Source organism: Arachis hypogaea, chromosome 17 (assembly GCF_003086295.3).
Source record: "Arachis hypogaea cultivar Tifrunner chromosome 17, arahy.Tifrunner.gnm2.J5K5, whole genome shotgun sequence".
In the NCBI taxonomy this organism is placed as follows: domain Eukaryota; kingdom Viridiplantae; phylum Streptophyta; class Magnoliopsida; order Fabales; family Fabaceae; genus Arachis; species Arachis hypogaea.
The window spans coordinates 124,946,621-124,969,697 of NC_092052.1; the positions used below are offsets into that span (position 1 = coordinate 124,946,621).

The 23,077-nt window shown below is 32.7% G+C and overlaps 1 protein-coding gene and 1 long non-coding RNA gene across 2 annotated transcripts; both read right to left on the reverse strand.

Moving 5' to 3' along the window:
- Positions 1-277: 277 nt before the first annotated feature.
- LOC140180864 (uncharacterized) lies at positions 278-1,579 on the reverse strand. The gene is made up of 4 exons (XR_011874917.1): positions 1,444-1,579; positions 888-938; positions 602-736; positions 278-415 (listed from the first exon to the last, which is right to left on the reverse strand). It is a non-coding gene; the product is annotated as an uncharacterized lncRNA (long non-coding RNA).
- Positions 1,580-15,497: 13,918 nt separating this feature from the next.
- Positions 15,498-20,345, reverse strand: LOC112763863 (wall-associated receptor kinase 1-like). Its single transcript, XM_072222030.1, has 5 exons — positions 20,073-20,345; positions 19,648-19,979; positions 17,797-17,981; positions 17,358-17,534; positions 15,498-16,703 (listed from the first exon to the last, which is right to left on the reverse strand). The coding sequence occupies exons 1-5, from the start codon at positions 20,343-20,345 to the stop codon at positions 16,093-16,095; spliced, it is 1,578 nt and encodes a 525-aa protein (XP_072078131.1). The 3' UTR covers positions 15,498-16,092.
- Positions 20,346-23,077: the final 2,732 nt, after the last annotated feature.

Genomic DNA, 23,077 nt, shown 5'->3' on the forward strand with positions numbered 1-23,077 from the left:
TATATGCATACATATGCTATAGAAAACTAATTTAAAAAAGACACTTCACTTAACATGTTCCATGAATATCTGAAATTTGTAGTTTATTAGGAATAACAAGTTTTTTTTCCGATCATTACAAACTCACAACAATCCCAACAAGGAAGTGAGCCACAAAACAAAGTACCAAAAATATAAAAACAAAGTTTTCAAACAATCATCAATGAAAAGATCAATACAAGACGCTAAAACTACAATCATAAAACAAATAATGCAGCCCCTACTGAACTACCATATATGAAATACTAAAAAACACTTAACTCTTCTTTATAGTCTCTTTACTCTTGCAAATCACCCTCCTCTCCGTTCGTTCCAAATGCCACTGATGCTTATAAATGAGTATATGACCAATCAACGCCCTTTCAAAACCACCCATCTAGATCCACGAACAAAATATCACATAGAAAAAATTCTTTCACCATATACATATTATGCCACTAGAGGAATAATCTAATAAAGTATATAAGGTCCAGTTTAAACCAATTTTTGGACACTAATAAGGTATATAAGGTCTAGAAAATAATATGACGATTCATATATGATGCATTGCACCCTGCCTCACCTCATTCTCGTTGATTCCTGATGCATTGCAAGAATTTGGAGACGGTGACCTGTTTGATGGTATTGAACTACGAGACAGTTGCACATTCTATTTGAGGACCATCTTGTTGTACTGCAAAGCTTGCTTGTAGCTATGCTATTCATCAACATAATAGATTATCAGTTCATAACTTTTCTCCATTTATAAAATGCTTTGAATAAAAACAATCAACAAGTAATGGTTTCAACTTCCACCATTTAATCACACAAAAAACGGAAAAAGATATATATTGGAAAGCGTCTCTTACAATAGCTCTATGATACTCCTTCTCACGGAAGAATGAATCACCAAGTAGCACCTGCAAAATGGAAGCAAGCAAGAAAATAACTTCAATAAATGTTTTAGAAGATTGAAAACTTAATGACTATATGAAGAGTTAGAAAACTTGAAAATTTGCAAAGGCTAAGCTCTCAGCTTTAAGGTGGGGACGGATTCAGTATTTGCAGCGGGTGAAGAAACAAAAAAATAACTCTGTTCAAAACACCATACAAAGGATACAATCAAAAGGGCAACAAAAAAGAAAAAGGAGAATCAATGTAATGCAATTGTAACAAATGCATTTTTGGTTAACAATGCGAAAAGTAACCAATGCGTAAAAAAATTTTCAAATTCACCAATCATTCACAATATTTCCCATCACATACCAAGTAAGAACAAACCCTAACTTCTTAACAAGCCTCTAATCTTATCCTTAGAAAGACCAAAGGACCATTGATAAACCTTAAAGCCATAATCTGACAAAGAGAACCATCGTTAACAAGCAAATTGACAAAGAAACAAAGAAAAATCATATCACTACTCACAAAAAATTGAGACTTGGCAGAGGACGCACAAAGATGCAAAGTGGCAAGGGTCGAAGGCTAGCGGGGGTGCGAGGTCCGAGACCGAAGGAGACGGCCACATGCAGAGGCAGAACAGTGTGAGTGGGTGAGAGCTATGACCTGTGAGTGCAAACCACGAGGGTAGAAATTGCCTGAGGTGCAAGGTCGGAGGCTAGCGAGGGTGCAAGATCTGAGACCGTAGGGTCAGAGGCAGCCATAGGCAGAGGCAGAGCAGTGTGATCGAGTTAGGGCTCTGTAACCTGTGAGCGCGAAGCACGAGAGAGGGTGGTGGTCGCCTGAGTTGCGAGGTCAGAAGCTGGCAGGAGTGCGACCTGAAAGATCGGTGACGATCACAGGTAGGAGGCAAAACAATGTGAGTGATCGGGTGAGGGCTCTCTATAAACTAAAACCAAAAGGGGTCTCTGTGAAGGCAGAGCAGTTTTTGATAAGGAGATCAAAAACTGAAACCAAAAGCGCGGTTTTGAATAAAATTTTGATTTTTGGCGCTTCCGGCTGGTGCAAAGTTTGTTGGAGAAGTGATGTATTCCAAATTTTGTGTTGGATAGGGTCCTTTTCACGTTCTGATCCTATTGGATGAACTCAAGTGCCGTCTGAGTTCCTTCATTTTTAATATATTTTAAAGAAGAGTGTTAGGGGGTCAGCAAGTTTTGTGTTTTGTAACTATCAATTGGTCATTAATAGTCTTTTTAATGGTGTGAGATTACATTCAATGGTGAGAAATCACTCACTTTTCTTTTGATGGTTAAATGTTGGCTACAAAACATAAAAATTGTTGGCCCCTAGACTTTTCCTTTTTTAAAATGTAAATTGTAAATGATTAAGAAAGGGTGTGAAAATATTAAAGACCATGCAAGACTTCTATTTTCGTTCTCCATAGGCATGTTGTTTAAAAAAATAATAAATGGAACTATGCTAGATATCCAAGCATTTTTTCATCCAAGTTTTATCAAAGTAGGTCAAACACCAACAAAAACTCTTATTTAAAGAGCGTCATTACACGCGCTTTATCTTCTTCTCTAACCCCGCGCTTCTTCTTCTTCCTCTTCTCCCCTGCACTGCTGCGGTTTCTTCTTCATCATCTTCTTCTTCTTTCAAATACATGCATATGTCATCTTTTTCTTCTTTCAAATTCATGTATATATCCTCCTCCTCCTCCTCCTTCTCTTCTTCTTCTTCTTTTTCTCCTCGTTTGTTATCGTCATCACCAACAATAAAAACATTATTTTTTCAATTGAATTGAATGGAATGCAATTGCTAAATTGAATTGAATGGACGCAGGTGTTTTGAATCTGAATTGAATTGAATTGAATTGATAATATCTAAATTGTAGACAAAGGTGTTTCAAATTTGATTTTATATAATAGATTATATTTCGTTCTGTCAGTACTATACAATTATTTCACCATGGGTACATGTTCAGTTCATTATGCAGAAAGCTGTTTGAATTTGATTTTATATAATGAATTATGTTTTGTTCACTCAGTACTATACAATTATTTCACCATGAATACGTGTTTGGTTCATTATGCAGAAAACTGTTCCAATTTAATTTTATATAATGGATTATATTTCGTCCAGTTAGTACTATACAATTATTTCAGCTTGAGTACGTGTTCGGTTCATTATGTAGAAAGCTGTTCGAATTTAATTTTATATAATAGATTATGTTTCGTTCACTCAGTACTATACAATTGTTTCACCATGATTACGTGTTCGGTTCATTATGCAGAAAGCTATTTGAATTTGATTTTATATAATGGATTATGTTTCGTTCACTCAGTACTATACAGTTGTTTCACCATGAGTACGTGTTCAGTTTATTATGCAGAAAGGTGTTCGAATTTGAATTTATATAATGGATAATGTTCCATTTATTTAGTACTATACAATTATTTCACCATAATAACATGTTCAGTTTATTTCTGTTCTGCACAATTCAAAATTCTTCCTCTTCACCTTCTACTACTTCTTCACTAGGGAGAGAAGGAGAAAAAGACAAAAAAATACAACAGCAACAACAACAAAAGAATGACGATAAGGAGAAAACACGTGAAGAAGAATGAACGCGAAAATGAAGGAGGAAAATGAGGAGGAGGAGGAACGCGAAGGAGAAGGCAAAGAAGAAGATGTTCCGTACGTGCATAAACGAGCGTGAGAAGAAGAAGCGTGGGGAGAAGAGAAGAAAAAGAAGGGAAGAAGCGTGAGGAAAGAAAAAAACGAAAAAAAGTGTGTGACCTAAAATTGTTTGGATGAGTTTGGATGCCAAAATTGTTTAGATGTAGAGAATATCTCTAATCAATAATAGACTGAAAAAGTCTTATTTCGGACCAAATATTTTTTTAAAATGCAAATAATTCTCTTTAATTTCTCTTTATGAGTAAAGAGGTGGTTTGCTTTGAAATGACTACATATATTAAAATTTTAAAATTAAATTATATCTAATTTTTATCAACAAATTAAAAAAGATAAGATTATAGCAATGGTACCTAAAAGATAAGTTCTAGAGCATTGATACTTAAAAGATAAATATTTAATAAAATAAAATCTAAATTTAATTTTGAATGATTTAAATTAAATTGTATTTTTAAATCTTCATTATATAGTAATCTTAAAAGATAAATATTTAGTAAAATCAAATTTAATAGCAATGTTAGCTAAAAAATATTTAAAATATATTTTAAAAAAAGATATTTATAATTATTTAAATAAGCATGAATATATATATATATATATATATATATATATATATATATATATATATAAAGTGTTTAATTGTGCATAAACATTCTATTTGGTGATGGATGTCAATAGATTTCATAATATATTTCGGTAAACTGATTTTGTAAATGCGAAAAAATTTAGTTGATATAAAAGATGGGTGTATAAATAAGTACTAACATACTGATTTATCTAATTTTTTAAAATATGTGAAGGTTGTGGTAGGCTTAGAGAAGGGAGGTTGAATCTATGCCTTCCTTTTAGTTGCTGTTATTACCCCTTTTAAAATTAACTTTCAATTCAGGTTCTGTTTGAACTCAGCAGTGGAAATTTATGAGACAATTTATTTTTGTCTCATGAATATCAGAAAACAGAACTTAGCAGATAAGAGAAAAGCTAACACCAGTATGTATCCTGGTTCGGTTGCCTTGTGCTATGCAACCTACATCCAGTCTCCTCCACAACTATGGAAGAATTTCACTATAGTTAACAGTATTACATACACCAATTTCACAGGATTGATCCAATCCTTTCACACTCAAGTTCTAACCTAACTTGACATTGGGTATGCTAATACCTAACTATTCACTCTTAGTGCTAACCTAACTAAGAAAGGGATACCTCACAGGTACAAGATACAAGACATAAACACACCTAAAGAAATCTGAAATTAACTCTAGGCTTTTCTCTCAAGTGTATCACTCAGCCTTTTTTCACTCATGGCTTTTACTTGAGCTTTCTCACAATGCCTTTTCTCACAAGAAATTACATAAAGATAAACATAGAAAAGTACATTACAATCAGTAAAACATGAAGGAGATTGACTTCATCAGCATCCTCTTTGCTATGTGCAAAACCAGATTCGCAAACCTCAGATTCAGTTCTTCAGTATTGGTCGAATGCTTCTTTGAAAGAAAGCATTATCCAAGTAGAGGAACTTCTTAACAGAACACTGTTCTCACACTCTGGTTTTCTCTCCTTGCTTTCTGAATGAACAGCAAGCTTCTTTTATCTCCTTGCATGTTGCTTGGTTCTTCTTCCAAGGTCAACACCTTGAGCCTTGAGCTTCACCAACCCACAGAATCACTTTTTCACCTTAATCCTTAGAGAAGAAACTTTCCTTCTGACTTTCTCATCTTGACCGAAAGCCATACAGCAGCAACCATAGAAATCTTCTAATGGTCAACTTGATCTGAACCCTTGAAAACCAACTTGGTCTCCAAGTCTTGTTTAAGACTGTAGATACACAGCAGGGAAGAACAGAAATCCTCTTTCCCTTGTATTCCATTTCGGATAGAGCAGAGAGTTGGGAAGAAGAGATGAAACCGAGTTGCATGTATGAGGAAAAGATTTACCTATAACCTAAGCTTGATTTGGTTTGGATTTGTTGAGATGACTTCTGCCTTTCAAGCTTAATTTCTCTTTCTTGCTTCTTTGGTGATTAGCTTGGTGAAGAAGCTCTCTCTCTCTTTCTCTTTCTTACTTTTCTGAAGCTGATTTGACTTGATCAGAGAGGAGAGGAACGTTGTACTTTGAAAGAGAGAATACTTCAATCTTACAAGAGAAGCTTTGTGGGATGGATACGGGCTTGGATTGGTTTTTCATTAAGTAACCCGTTGGTGCCTTGCCTTGCTTCTTTGAAGAATTTTTGCTTGAGATGAATGACTTGAGCTTGTCTTTATTTTTACTTACCATTCAGCCCATTAGCATATATCTTTTGTTTGGTGTTGGGCTGCTGCAACACTTGTTTTTAGCCTGCATCACTTTATCAAAAATAATCAAAACTGATTGGGTGATTAGCCCGCTAATCAAATGTTTGTCATCATCAATTCTATTAATTAATTTCTTAACTCAACAATCTCCCCCTTGATGACAAACATAATCAAGCAATGATCAAAGGAATTAAAATTTTTGATACAGTTAGAAAACTTCCCTTTGATGTTTCTTGCTTTAGTGTTGCTCCCCCTTTCCTTTTCAAGATTAGCTCCCCCTGGATTTATGCTTTCTTCTTTATTCCTGTTTTACATTGTACTTAAAGATAACACAATTTGAGAGCTGTACACAATTATCTTGGCTAAGGGATATCAGATAAGCAACATCACATAATCAGCCCAACATCAAGCTAATACCATCAGCAAACTAATTTAGCATGTGAAATTAAGTACTAATGCAGCAAAGAATATTCAGCATGCAAACTCAAGTATTAATGCAGTAAAAATCCCAAAAGAAGTACTAAGATCTATTCTCCTATTGCTATTACTCCCCCTTTTGTCATCAAGGGTGGACAATAAGCAAGATCAACAAAAAACAAATTCTTGCATCCTGCTGAAAAGAGTTAGTCCATAGTGCAAAGTACTGACTAAACTACTAAAGGTGCAGCAATATCTAGAGTTATTACAGTCATCCAAAATGAAACAATTCAAAAGTAGCTAAAGAAATAGAATTCATGAGACAAAAAAATAGCAGCAGCAGCAGTTTTTATGAGACAAATCCTAGGCATCAGAACCATTCCCCTCCGAAGCAGCTTCCTCTTCAACATCAGTGGCAATGTCTTCATCATTGTGAAGGTTATCAATGAAGGTCATGAGCACAGCCACCCTGTCCCTTGATTTTCTCAGAAAGTTCTCATGCTTGCTAGCTAGCTTCCTTTGTTCCTTGCTCATGACAATCATGTGATTTGATTGGGAAACAAACTCTTGAGCGACATCCTTGACCACATTCAGCAGAGCAGATTTCTTCCCAGTGGAGATGGAAGTACCTTCGGTGGAAGGAGGAGGAGAGTCATCTGGAATGAATTCTTCATCATCATCATCTAGAACCACTCTCTCAGATCTAGTTGGTCCTTTTTGCTGTTTCACTGAACCACCCCTTTTAGGTATGAATGTCTGTTTTTATAATCCTCATTTGACAAATCAACATCAAAATTCTCAAATATGCAAGTTAAAAACATGCCATAAGGTAGTGCTTTATCTTTCACACTTCTAATAGAATCAAACATGTATCTAGGCATCAAATAGGCAAAAGAGATTTCTGTTTTAGTGATTAGGGCATACAAAACAAGTGTGTCCGTGTAAGAGACCCTTTGATATGAACCACTTTGAGGAATCAAGATGTGGTTGACAATACGGTGCAATTGAGCACGTTCATATCCTAGGACTTTGTGAGTGGGTGTGATGCCATCAATTAAGGAGACATGTTCACAAATATGAGCCAGGGTATCATGGTAAGAGATACCAACACCTTCATCCCATTTCACAGAGGTATAAGCACACGGCCCAACATCAGTGTACTTCAAGGAGTCACTGATAGTTTCATTATTCAAGATAATGTCTCTGCCCTTAACATACGAATGCACACTTCCTTCATGGTAAGTCATGTTTGCATAAAATTCTTTGACCAACTGAGGATATACAGGTTTTTTGATTTTGAAAAGGTGATTCCAGTCTAAAAATTCCAAATTTTCAACAAAAGGAAAACCTTTCTTTTTCAAATCAGATAAATCATCCAGAAAAGATGGACATAGAGTACGATACTGAATAACTCCCTCATAAAAATCGTGGTTCATGGCAGATTTGAAACGATGGGGGTTAAAGTCTGAGTGAGATGTCATGTAGTGTGATTTGTGAGCAAAAGGATCAATGTCTGGTTCTCTAACAGATTTGAGAGGGCGATGAGGGTTACCTCTTTGTGATCGAACAGGGACAGACCTTGACTTAGGTTTTGCTGTCTCAGGAACAGGTTCTTCAACAGCAGGACGCTTCCCCTTGGATGAGCCAGGTTTCGAAGAGCTTGGTTTGGAGGGGGTAGTCTTAGGTGGTGGCGTCGGCTTGGCAGGAGTAGGGTACCTTGGAGTGGTTTTGGTTCGCGCCATGGGAACAGAGCGAGGAGGAGAGGTAGGAGGAGAAGGAGATGGAGTAAAGGTCCGGTCTTGGGAGCGAGTGGAAGGTTTTGAGGGAAGTTTGTAAACTTTTTCATGAGGAGGCCTTTTAGCAATGGTTTTCTTCCTCATTTGGTTAGTTTCAGTCTTTTGAGGGAAGAGAAGCAGTAAAGTGAGTGGAAAGAAACCGAAGAGTGTGAGGAGAAGTTATGGAGGGAAGAGAGGGAGTGTTGGTAACCGTACCCAAAAGTGGATTTCCAAAACCATACAACTGCATCACCATTTGAAAAGACTTGAAAAGACATGACCTCATAAAAGAAAGATTTGATTTGATTTTAGAAACAAGAAAATTTTTAATTTTAAATTTTCGAAATCCTTAAAATTAAAAAAAATCAAACTGAAAATTCTTTTTGGACAAAAATATTAAAAGAACCCTTAAACAAAATTAAACACACAGGCCAACCAAAAAAAATTTTAGCAAAGAATTGTAACATTCATATTTGGGCCTTGAGGTGATATGGATTTAATGAAACACATTTGGACCACTCTTGTTCTGAATTTTGAAGTTGGCCCATATTGAGTTTCACTTGAAACAAGCCCAGAACACGCTGACTTGAGGGAAACGTTCATCACCTGCCCAGAATTGTCTCATGCCTGTTTATGAGACAAAAAGCTCCAGCAAATATATCAACATTTTTCAAAATAAAGAATCATAACCTAAAATTCCCAAACAAGTCCTAAGCATGCAGAATCTATCCTCAGCTAATGGTTTTGTGAAAATATTTGTTAATTGCTCCTCTGATTTAACAAATTGAATACTAATATCTCCCTTTTGGACATGTTCTCTTATTGAGTGAAATTTCACTTCAATATGCTTAGTCCTAGAGTGCAAAACTGGATTTTTAGAAATATTAATGGCACTCATATTATCACACATCAAAGGAATATTTTCATCATTTAATTTGTAATTAGCAAGCTGTGTTTTTAACCATAAAAGCTGAGAACAACAAGAAGAAGCAGCTATATACTCAGCCTCTGTAGTGGAAAGGGCCACTGTTGGTTGCTTCTTACTTGACCATACATTTAAGGACTTCCCAAGGAAGCAACATAAACCAGAAGTGCTCCTTCTATCAACTATATCACCAGTAAAATCTGCATCACAATAACCAACTGCAGAAAAATCATCAATCTTAGGATACCATAGACCAAAATTGGATGTGCCATGAACATACCTAATGATCCTCTTAACTGCAGAAAGATGTGACTCTTTTGGTTTGGATTGGAACCTAGAACACAATCCAACACTTTGCACAATATCGGGTCTAGAGGAAGTTAAGTACATAAGAGAACCAATCATTCCTCTATACCTAGTCTCATCAACATCTTTCTCAGTTTCTCCCTTATCTAATTTAGAACTAGGATGCATGGGAGTTCCCATGGGTTTGGCATTTTCCATACCAAATTTCTTAACTAATTCCTTGGCATACTTTTCTTGATGAATGAAAATACCTTTTTCAGTTTGTTTAATTTGCAGCCCAAGGAAGAAATTAAGTTCACCCATCATACTCATGTCAAATTCACTTGTCATGAGTTTTCCAAATTCAGAACAAAGGGATTCATTGACTGATCCAAAAATAATGTCATCAACATATATTTGGACTAGAATAAAAGAATCATTAGAGTTCTTGATGAATAGAGTTGTGTCAGTGATGCCTCTTTAAAAACCATTTTTCAAAAGAAAATAGCTAAGTCTCTCATACCAAGCTCTAGGAGCTTGTCTTAAACCATAGAGAGCTTTAGATAATTTGAAAATATGGTCAAAATGCTCTTTATTTTCAAAACCAGGAGGCTGCTCCACATACACCTCTCTATCTATCACACAATTCAAAAATGCACATTTCACATCCATTTGATATAATTTAAAACCACAAAATGCAGCATAAGCTAAGAGAAGTCTTATGGCTTCCATTCGGGCAACAGGGGTAAAGGATTCATCAAAGTCTATTCCTTCTTCTTGGTCATATCCTTGTGGCACTAGCCTTGCCTTGTTTCTTGCAATGCTACCATCTTCTCCCAACTTGTTCCGAAAAATCCACTTGGTGCCGGTCACTTTCTTTCCACTTGGCCTTGGAACCAAAGTCCACACTTGGTTATTTTCAAACTCAAGAAGCTCATCCTCCATAGCTTTAACCCAAGAAGGGTCACTGAGTGCTTCCTTGACGTTTTGAGGCTCTATTTGTGAAAGAAGGGCAATGTTTGATCCTTCATTTGCCTTTCTAGTGGAAGACCTTGTTTGCACTCCATGAGAGACGTCCCCAATGACAAATTCCTCAGGATAATTCTTCAAGAATCTCCATTCACGAGGTCTGGTGGACTTGGAGGCAGATTGAGATACCAAGGAATTCTGGGAGCTGCTGACTTCAGGATTTCCTTCAGATTCATGAGACAAAATGGAATTGTCTCTCGAATTTTCAGCAGTTGCAGTTTCTGGTTCAGTTTGACCAGAATTTCCTTTTTCATTATTTTGAGTGGTTTCATCTTCCTTTTGAGCTTGATTTCCTGCATCACCATCTTCCAAAATGTTTTGCACCAAGTTAGTATCACAAAATGTAACATGTATGGACTCTTCAATAATTCTAGCATCTTGATGATAAACCCTATATGCTTTACTAGTTGTGGAATATCCTACAAACAAACACTCATAAGCCTTTGGATCAAATTTTCCCAAATTTTTTTTGTTATTTAAAACAAAACATTTGCATCAAAAAATGTGCAAGTAATCTAAGTTTGGTGGGTAGCCTTTCCAAAGTTCATAAGGGGTTTTCTTCAAAAATTTCCTTATGATTGTTCTATTTAAAATGTGGCAAGCTGTGTTAACCGCTTCAGCCCAAAGGAATTTTGGAACATTACTCTCACAAAGCATAGCTCTTGTCATCTCTTGTATGCTTCTATTTCTTCTGTCCACAACACCATTTTATTGTGGTGTTCTTGGACAAGAGAAGTTGTGAGATATTCCAAATTCCTCACAAAAGGATTCAAACAAGTTATAATTAAAATGAATAATCCATAATATGAATAATGTGAATAACAGTTTAAAAAAGGAAGATATAATTAAAATTAATATTCAGATTTTAATTAATTAAATAATTAATAATAAATTTTAAAATTTAAAAAATTAAGATTAGTATCTAAACATATTCACATTACGGACGGTTACTCCTAATTCCATCATAATCACTATTCTTCCCTCTTACGTCCATGAACAACGTTACCGTTGTTGCTGGACACAGTCGGAGAGACGCAGAACACCACCGCCGTTATTCTGCTGTTATCCTTCACCGCCGCACCAACTTCTCCCCAACCGTTAGTTGAACACTACTACACTATGTTCAATAATAACCACGTCGAACTGGTGAATCTCTACTAGGACGGCTCCATGTTCACCGTCGAAGGCCAAAAGATCCAGGACACCCAGAACATGGTCGCCAAGCTCAACTCTCTCCCTTTCAGCCAATGCCTTCACTCCATCACCACCGTTGACTGCCAGCCTCCTCCACCGCCAGCGGCATGTTTGTCTTCGTCAACGGCAACCTCCAGCTCGCCAGCCAGCAACACGCCTTTAAGTTCAGACACCCACTCTCTAACATTCCCATTCCACTTTTTCTCTCTATGATTGCTTTGATGAATTCTGTCCTTTCGTTCGTCGCCTTCTTGAGTTCAAGTTCTATTATTCAATCATAGTCAGTTCAAGATGATTATTTTAGTAGGATTGCAGATGGTTATTTTAATTCTGATGTGGATGGTTATTTGATTGGGTTGTGTTTAGTTATATATAATTAAAATATGTTAGATGTTCAATTCACCAGATATGCGCGCGAATGATTATTTTTATTCTTAAGTGGATGGTTATTTTTACTAGAAGTGAGCGATACTGGTTATGGTGTGTGACAAGCCAAGCAGCGACGGCAAGGAGGAACCGGCAGTGACGGCAAAGAATTTGGGAAAAAAGTTAGTGCTTTAGTAAATTAGGGTATAATAAATGATTAAAATTTTTGAATTATTGAATGAGATTTTTTAGTTAAATAATTTGGGTGGAGTATTTTTTTAATTTTATTGGGCCAAATTTTTAGCCCATTATTTATGTTATTCAGATTTTTAATTGTTTACCTAGCGGAGCCTAGACTAAATTTATAAATTGTTTATCCCGGTTTTTAATAAGATTGGCTTTAGACTAATGCATCATCAGTGATCACAACACTGTAAAGGTAACTTTCAACAAAGGGTCACAGCATTTTCACCCTTTCCTAGCATGCATCATACATACTAATAACTAACACGAAAATAATGAGATAAACTTGTGCAAATTCCACATAATTGCCACAGCCACATTAATTATTAATAATTATATATGTACACGCACACTTGCAACAAGTCTCAGATGAGAACAAGCATGTATTAATAACAAAAACAGAGAGAATTGAGTAATCAAAGAGAGATAAATAATAGTACTAATTAATTAATTAGTTGGTGCAACATTCCTTAATGCCATTTAGGATTTATCAAATGGCCTTCTGTCTGCCATTAATGGATCATTCTCCCAACCAAACAACTCAACATGTCTCATCATATGCCATAGAGATAGAAAGCCCTCTGAAGCTATGCCTCCTTTTAAAGCCAAATAATATGAGAACTCTCTGCATCACTTCAACAATGTTATGTTCTTGGAGGCACAAGTTCTTGGTCTTGTTGATTCTATTACTTGCTTTTGTTGTTCATGTGTCAGAAGGGTCAAGGTTGCCTAATAAGGAACACTATTATTGGGAGCAGATGCTTCCCAAGAAGCAATCTTCTCCATCTTCTTCTCCCTCCAAAGGCACTAACTCTCATGTGTTTAACACTACTTCTTCCTCGCCATTGGGACCTCAAAATAGTCACTACTAATGTCTAAGGTCAACTCAAAATCTGTAGTCACTTCTGCCGCTGATTACAAAATCTAGTTTATCCATGCTATCATTTGTGTTTTAGTTTCCTCGTGTAATAACTAATAATGTCTCTTAAACAATCACAGTTTTATTGGTATGTCTCGTTTGTTTTACATATACAAACAATGCATAATTTTGGTTATTGTTTAGACTTAAGGATTATTATATTCTAGTGAAAACCAAGCTAATTAAGCACCGCTAATATAAGATAAATCTAAGTTTATGATATGGATATTGTATTATATAGTGATAAAGTGATGATTGTTTAATAATGTTTAAAAACATTTATTTTAATATATTTTTTTAAAGTTCAGATAGAATTGTTTTTACTTAAGTTGATAGTTAAAAATCGTTAAATTATTTAATAAATTTGACTAAATTATTATCTAATAATTTTTAACTATTAATTTTATATGATAATTAAAAACTGTTAGATTTATTTAATAAATTTGATTAAATTGTTATCTAATAATTTGTAATTGCATATCAATTTTTGCTATATTTTTTATTATCTTTAAATATTTATCGTTAAACGTTGGGTAATATTTTTATTATTCAGATTCTTTTACGAAAAGATAAACAAACAAAAATGTGTAAAATATAAAAAAAAAATTATAAAATTAATATAATTTATTATTTTTGGCTAAGTAACTAGCAATATTGAAAAGAATTAATTAAAAGTATAATAATAAACTACTAGTTAAAAATACTTACTAATATAAATTAAAATGCCGATTTTAAGCTTTTCTCGTATATAAAACTATGTTCATCAATATGGTTGTATTGGTGGGTTTTTAACTAATTAAAGTTGCATTACCTTGTAGCAATTGATTAGGGTTTGTTTTTCCTTATGAGGGCTTGTTTGGGTGAGTTTTTAGAAAAAGATCTTTTTTTGAGTTATCTTTTTTTAAAAGATTTTATAGAAAAGGAAAAGTAATTTTATGTTTGGATATCTCATGTAAAAAGGTCTTTTTATCTATCAATTATGTTTGGGTATAACAGTATAAAAGTACTTTTTTGTTCATTTATTACATGAAAACATCTTTTTTTTAAGGAAAAAAGATCTTTTAAAAAAAGATGTAAATTACAGCTTCTCAAAAAAAAATTTTTTTAATTTTATTAGTGTTTTTACTTTTACTACTAAAAATTTGTCAAGTACGTTAAAAAATAAAAAAAGATATTTTTTCATTAAAAAAAGATCTTTTTTTTCAATAAAATAATGGCGCCCAAACATCCACTTAGTTGCGTAACCACTGCCGGCCGGCCGTGCGTGAAAGCAATGAAAGCATTAGGTCGGTGCTATGAAACTTGTTAGAACGTAGGCATACTTAAACTTGAACCACCCTAACATATTACATAGCACATGCAATTTTATGTGATTTACAATTTTAAATAATCATAGACCTTTTCTCTAACGCAATTGGTGTCACATTATTTTCCTTTAGCTAATACGTTCCTGATTCTATTGTCGGAAAAATAATATCATAGAGCTGTCAAAGAAACTTTTTCTCCTTCGATCTTTAATATTTCCTAACCCTTTTTTCCCTGGTCTGGTGAAGCAAGATTACAACGATGAAAAGCTGAAGTCGCCTGTCTCTTCTGTTTTGCATGATCCAAATTTAAAGATATAATAGTTTTCACGCACGTTACTTTTCCTTAACTATTTAATAATATACCTAGAACTAACAACTATGACAACAAAGATACAGAGAATTATATTTTTAAATTTATTAAAAATTAATATATTTATTTGGTATTTATTTTATTTAAATATATTATTTTGTAATAAATCTAAAAAAGACACTTATTTTTAAAAAGAAAAAAATCGAGAACGTTGTATTAGAGAATTAACTTTTTTTTATTGTCCACGATATTTTTTAACTCAATCAAAAACTAATTTGTAGCGAATCTAAACTTAATTTAAGGGTCTATCGTTAGTCAATGAGTTGTTGCATGCATAAAAAATTTTAATTTTTCACATTATTTAAGCGAAAGAGTGAATTAACAAGAACAACTCAAATCAATTGAATTAACTTATATATTAAGTAGTGGTTCAATAATAGTGATTAGAATTTTATTCCTGTGACATCACTGACACACGTGCACAATCACATTCTATATGCTATTCTTATTAGACAGTAATGAGGATCAACAAATTAAATACCTCCTTGTCTGCCATTGATGCATATATACCCCAACCAAACAACTTGGCATGCAGTCACCAAAAAAAAAAACAACTTGGCATGCATCCTCCCTATATTACTGGAACATGTCTACTACCATAAGCACTCTTTTAAGATCTTGCTCTTGTTTAAAGCCAAAGAGAATTAAGGCTCTTTCCATTTCCTTAGTAATACTAATACACAAGTTCTATTGATTGAAACTCTCGTACAATTATCTTCCTATAAAATTGACAGGTAAAATTTAAAAATCATACGTTTACTCGCAATACGGTATGCCGTAAAACAATTTAATTAATTTTGTATAGTCTAAGTAAAGATGTAAACATTATTAATTACAATTTATCTAATAATTAATCATCTTCCACCAGCCAGTGACATAGGAACCTGACTTAAGCTATCAATAAACTTAGAACTTTCAACATCCAAGATTGAAGACGATGATGCTTTCAACGAGCTTTTAGTTTCTTCCAATCGGTGTTTCTCTCCAACTACTCCTCTAAGCCCCTCAAGTTGCAATGCAACTTCTTTCATGCTAGGCCTTTCTTCCCTCTTAACTCTCAAACACTGTTTAGCAACATTGGCAAATTCCATAAGATGCTCAACGTTTGCTTCATTTATAATGTGTTCGTCCACAATCTGAAGTAAACAGCCTTCATCCATTGAAGAAACAAAGTATACGGCAAGGTTTCTAACCTCCGGCGACACGGCGAAAGAGAGCGCCTTCTTTGCCGTGAGCAGCTCTGCTAAGACGACTCCAAAACTATACACATCACTTTTCTCAGTTAACTGGCTAGTGTGCATGTATTCAGGGTCAAGATACCCTAGTGTCCCCTGCACCAAAGTGGTTAATTCAGTTAGTTTTGATGTCTCTGTGTATGATTGGTATAGAAATAGCAGAATGCAAGTATGCTAAGGCCCCAGCAGTTTCTATTGCTATTCTCAATCTTGTTTTCCAAGAAAGCTTCAAAGATTGTGGATTATTAATGTTATGACCATGAAGATGCTCAAAAATGGTACCATTAGGAATGAACTCATAAACAAGTAATGGAACTTCTGTCTCTAAGCAACAACCTAAGAGTCTAACCACGTTTCTATGGTTGATTTGGGAAAGCAACACAACTTCATTGATGAATTGTTCAATTTGGGTTGAGCCACTGATTTTGGATCTTTTAATTGCTACGGTTCTATTGTCTGATAGTAATCCTTTATAAACTGTTCCTTGACCCCCTTTGCCTAAGATCTTGCTTTCGTCAAAGTTGTTGGTGGCTGTCTTTAATTCTTCCACGGTGAAGAGTTTAGCTGTTTCTTTTGACCCTCTATGTCTTGAAATCTTTTGTTGTAGGATGAAGCCACCATTTTGTTGAAAAAATTGTTCCTTAAGTTTATTTAGCCTCTTTTCCTTCATTCTCCAATACACATAAAAGCTTGTCACAAGTAGTGCTATAACACCAACACTAACGCCTGAACAATGAACAAAAGTAAGTTTGAATCACATTATATTGTCCCTTAGTATAAGGAAGTAAGTTGTTATAAAACACTGAAATAGATAATAATGATATTTGAGTAAACTATAGAATATTTAAAGTGATGAAATATTTATCCAAAAAAAAAAAACAAAAAAACAAAATTAAGTTGTATCTATTAAATATATAACTATTAATGTTGGCTTCTTCTATCTGCTTAAATTTTTTTGGATGAGTGATTTCGTGATATAATATTAGAATTCTATGTCCAAAAAGTCTATAATTTGATACTTGATAAACTTCAAAATAAAAAAAAAATAGTTTAAGGCAAGTATAAAAAGAAAAGAAAGTTATGTAAAAATTAAACAGACTCAAAAAAAAGCTCTTATTTAAAAAAAATGTTAAAAATATAATAATTTATATTTTCTTTTTTATCAACTTAAACTATTGAGACAAATAATTTCTCAAGATTATCAATTCTCCACACACTTTCTCTCAATTTTCTCTCACAGACATCTTTTCTATGCAGAAGTAACAAGATTTATATTGTTTGTTTAATTAAGATATTTAATATAAAAAAAATGACATTTTCTTCTCTTAATAAAAATCACTATAACATAGAAGTTGGAGGTGATGAAGAAAGTATACTGACCCAATGCCATGATTAAAATGAATTGTGTCCTGGACTGACGACGGCACTTTGTTCCATTTTCTCTCCCATCTCCATGGTATCCTTTTGGACACGAACAGGTATAGTTACCAGGTACGTTCTTGCATATTGCTCGACTATAGCAATCGTTCCATTCCTTGTTCTTGCATTCATCAACGTCTAAAATGAAAGTAACACGTAGGTATCATTATTTCTTTTAGATATATATTAAAAAAAAAACAAGTGCTGTTACAAAATCATTTATTAAAATGGTTAAGATAGAAACTCAAACTCAGTGCAGTGGAAAGTTAATAGTTGAAAGTTGTTAAATCATTTATCGATTCTCAACTATCAATTTTACATGCAGTTAGTTGTACTGAGCTTCCACCATAATTTAAACCCTCGAGTAACAAATAATACGGTGTAATTAAGAATAAGCTACCTTGGCAACCACCAACGAGATAAGGATTTCCCCCAAAACCAGTGGAGCATTTGCAAATATAACCAACTCCCTTGGTTGAATTGTAACATTCACTTTTATCAGCCCTACATGCATAGCTTGAAGTGTTCTTTTGAGCTTCTTCACAAGTCTGCTTCCCCACAGCCCAATCCACTACAACGGGAAAACTACCATGTACAAATAAAAGATTAATATAGTAATATATTATTAAATCGATTTAATTTCCATAAATGCTTAATTTTACTCTTATACCTATATACATTTAATCTAATTATGTATTGTTAAATTAACTAAAAGTATTTAATTAAAAGATTAAATTTTTTTGTTAATATCAATTAATAAAAAATATTAATTTTTTAAATTATAAACTCTAAATCTTAAATTTAAATAAATTTATAAAAAAATATATTAAGTAACTAAAAATTAATTTATACTTATTAAAAATTAAAAATTTATTATGAGATGATGTCTACTTTAATTTCTAAAATTGTCAACGCTTATTAAAATAGTCTTTAATTGAGAATGATTGAGAATAATAGTATTCTTTAAGGAGAATTGTTTGCTATTTGGAGAGGATATCTCTTAGCTTGGGATGTGGGTCAACGAGATGTTATTTGTGAGGAGATATCATGCATTGGAATTGGCGTGTTGACTTTCGTTTGATTATGAGAGATGCAAACACGGTGGCAGATACTATGGCAAAGATGGCGATGAAGTTACAACTTTCGCATGTGGAGCTTCTTTCACCTTGGGAGGAGTTTAAGAGTAGTCTTAAACGGGACTGTCCCTCTATTTTTTTTACCAAAGATATAAGACTCGAACCCGCAACCTCTTAATTGAGTATAGAGAGATTATGCCATTTGAGCTATTACTCATTGGCGTCATTAAATCATTACTAACATAGAAAGTTACAGAATTATTATTGTGGCATCTCCAACAATAAAATATCATGGTTAAGATTCATATTTCATACGTTGAAATAAGTGTCTCAAATTAGTTAATTAAATTCGTCTTAATTTTTATACTAATAGAAAATGAAAAAGTGCCAACGAAATATAATTTAAATAGTATAATTTATCTATTTTTATTTAAAAATCTTGAATTTGAATTTCATTCTTAATTTAAAAAAAATAAAAATATATAGATAAACAACTTTTAATTAAAAAATAAAAAAAATATTTTTTAAAAAAAATTGAATAATCATTAATTAATGACCATTTTAAAAATTAAAATTATCAATTGATGATAAGTTGGTTGGTTAGATGTTAGTTTTTTGGCGGAGTTCAAAATGAAATTAATTAACTAAAATGAATCTAATTAACTAATTTAAAACACTTATTTTATCATAATATCAAGATCTTAAATATATCATCTTACTAATAAAAATTGTCATGCTAGCATTCTATGTTAGTATTGTATGTTAATGACAATTGAATTAAGATAGAGAGAAATTCTTAATTTATAAATTGGTCGACCAATTTAATTATTTTTAAAAGTCAAGGATTATTTTAGTTAGTCATGAAATTTAAAGTCAATGATAATTTTGGTTAAGAGTTAAAATTCAATTCTGTTGCGTTACTAACAGTATTTTTGTTTATTTTTGTCAACTCTTGTTTATAACTATATTTAATAGAAATGTCTTTGTAGATATATTTAATAAAAATATTTTTTTTATAATTGTATCTAATAGAAATATTTTTATAAATGTATTTTTTAAATGTATCTCTTTATACATATATTTAAAATATAATAATTAATTATTATTCACAATAAATTGATAAATAATATATTAGTACCCTATATTTTTCTTTATTTTATTATATTTGCATATACCTTTGGTGGCGGAAGTTGACAAGGTCTGCGGAGGAGAAATTGTAGGCTCCATCCTCCGCCACAAACGCATAGCCGCAGGAGTTGATGGAGGAAAAAATGGCGTTGTAGCTGTCAGCACCACTACTATAAGATCCAATACCAATATCCGATAGGCCATTCGCCGGTATTGGGCTCTGGCAACAACCGGCGCCGGTGCAGATCCCGCTAGTTGTTTCATTAACACTGAGGCACACTGAAAAGCACCCAGTGGCATAGTTTCTTCTCTCTATAACATTATACTCTACTATTTCTCCAATTGTGTTGCAACCAACGGCTGTGAGCTTGTTTTTACTCTATGAGAAGCCGAAGTGTGTCAAGTTGAAGATCTTATCGTAACTGGTTTCGTTGATTCGCGTGCCGTTGACGTCGTAGCAGCCTCTAGCTACTGCTGCTGAAACGCGCATTTCGCCGTCGTCGAGCGAGATGCTCAGCACGGTTGCGTTGTTGTGAGGCAAGTATGGGGTTGAAGTGTGGTTGCAAGAGATGAGGAAGGAGGTGTCGAGGGAACAGCTCTCGTCGGTGCCAAATGGGAACGGAATTTCGACGGAGCCACAGCGTTTTGTGCAATTTGAGTTTGGTTGAGTTACTGCATCTGCTGCACCACAAAGAATCCAAACAAGAACAAGAACAATATGCAGCAGATGTAGCTGTGAACCCATGATGATGACGATGATGATCACTTTGATTTTTCCAGGTGTATCATGCAAGCATGTAATATATATGCAGAGAAAGATGGATACAAAGGGCGCTACGTTTCTTTAATTTGTGGCCATTGCCGGTCAAAATAGGAGGGTGGGAATTTTCATACAAGAATTCTATATATCCAATCATATCGCTGCAGATGATATGTTAACTACCATGTTGTGAATGTATTATATGTAGTATGTAGAAAATATCCAATATATTAAGTTACACTAAAACACTAAAATCAGCCTAATATAAAATATATGTTAGAATATAAATAAATATTAAAAATAAATTAAATTATACATATATTTATACATAAATACATTAGTAACTGATTTTAATAGTAACTGATTTTAATAGTTAATTTTAATGTATAAATAATATTTTTAAAAAAAATATTTATGGTTATTGACCTTCAAAGGGAATCATCAAAATTTATTTAAAAATTTATTTTAAAAATATATTTATACATAAAAATTTGTAGTAATTGATTTTGACTATTAATTTTAAAAATAATACTACATATATAATAAGTAAATATTATTATTTTTTATTAATACTTGACTAACAATAATTTATATTGTACACAAAAAGTATATAATTTGTATTTATATTTATCAAAATTTTGCACATATGAATAAATACAGTTTACATCTATATTTTTTAAAATATATATATTAGTAAAATTTATTTGTTGAAGATAATTTAGTGTTTGTATTGGCCAAATAATAATAATAAAAAAATACTAAAATTATTGGCTCCAAAAGTTTTTTTAATTTTAATGTATATATAATATTTTTTTAAAAAATAGGCAAATATCTAAGAGTAAAGGGTTTGTTTGGATAATTTTTTAAGAATTTTTTTAAGTTATTTTTTTAAAAGATCTTATAAAAGAGTAAAAATAATTTTATGTTTGAATATCTCATGCAAAAATATCTTTTTATTTATCAATTATATTTGGGTATAACTATACAAAAGTCCTTATTTATTTATTTATTACATGAAAAATAGCTTTTTTTTAAATCTTTAAAAAAATGTAAATTATAATTTTTTAAAAAGATATTTTTTTGTGTGTTTTTACGTTTATTATTAAAAATTTATCAAATACGTTAAAAAATAAAAAAAATCTTTTTTATTAAAAAAATATATTCTTTTATCAATTTAATAACATCTAAACAAACACTAATGTTATACATCTAAATCTTTTTATGAATCAAGTCTAATTAAATTAAAGAATAAGATTTAAATTAATACTAGTTATAACTGAGTTTTATTATATTAGATCCATTTGATTAAATTAAATTAACAAAAAAAATTTGGATCGCATTATTCTATTTGAAAATTAAAATTAGGGGAGCTGATTAAGACTGGGAAGTGGGAACTCATAACGAAGACTTATACGTAATAAAACAAAATGGGGAAGATTATTCAAAGACAGTGAGATCACTCCACATCCAAGACCAAGACAAACTAATTGAGCATAAAATAAAGATAATAAACAAAATTAAACCACTTCATTGATAAAATGCTCAACTAGGCGTAGATCATGGGCTTGTGAGCCTAAAACCAATAATCACAAAAAGTAGACACCGTATCCAATAAAAGCATTTGTGTATCTTTGTGTCTTTTTTTTAAGTCATCAACTAACTATAATCACATCCCAACAATGGGCTAGTCCACATGGAATATAATTGGTTCTAAGCAACTTGGGTTTCATTGAAAATGTCTTGTTCAAAAGGCCTAACCTTTATATGATTTTAAATGCATACAAGTGAATGTTGCGCTCAAAGCTTAAACTAATCATAGGCCTCCATTAACTATGACTTATTCTTTAGAAATGTCTCATATTTCAATGGCACCATTGATGCCATTATACATTTTTTTGCTATAATAGTTAATACACTCTTGACTGCTGCAATGTCGGAAAACACAGCATGTGGCGTCAAAGGCACTTTTCTTCGTGGGGCTCTCACTCTTATGTACCAAACCTTCTTTTCCCTAGTTTAATTTAGCCACATATTAAGTTTATGAGTTACATGACACCCTCACACCAATGAAAAAGGAGACTCTAGCTCCACTCTTTTGCATTATTGAAATTTTTAGAATATAATCATTATATTCTTGGGTCCAAAGTTTTCTCTATTAGCTAGAACCTAGAACGACCGAATTATTTAGTTGAAAATTGTTCATGCTCAAAATGTGGTTTCAAAGGTTGGCATGAATTAGTGGATATACTGAACTAAAATAATATAGATGAAAAGTAATGTGATATATATATATATATATATATACCAAAGGTCACACAAACTTTTCATCTTTTCTTGGAATGCAATATTCTCTAAGACTAAATTAGTGACAAATACTTCCGACAACAAACATATGTATATTAATAAAAGATATAGAGAATTGAATACATTAGGTAGATTAGAGAATTAAAATATATTTATTAAGTGGTCCTATCCTAGATTATGATTTATGAGAGTGCTATTAGTTTATCCCTCTCATCACTGACACACATGCTCAATCACATTCTATGCTAGTTTTTGAGACAATAGAGCAACAAGGAACATTCCTTAATACTATATAGGATTATGAAATTCCTCAGTGTCTGCCATTAATGCATGCTTTTCCCAACCAAACAAGTTGGCAGCCTCCTTATATTGTTGAAACATGTCTGCTACCATAAGTTCTATGAAACTCTGGC

Excerpts from the sequence above, each read along its gene's own strand:
- LOC112763863 (XM_072222030.1), bottom strand. The coding sequence starts at position 20,345 with ATGGGTTCACAGCTACATCTGCTGCATATTGTTCTTGTTCTTGTTTGG. Across the intron at positions 19,980-20,072 it reads AAATGCGCGTTTCAGCAGCA|AGTAAAAACAAGCTCACAGC; the intron begins GTAGCTAGAGGC and ends GGCTTCTCATAG. Across the intron at positions 17,535-17,796 it reads TCTCGTTGGTGGTTGCCAAG|ACGTTGATGAATGCAAGAAC; the intron begins GTAGCTTATTCT and ends CTTTCATTTTAG.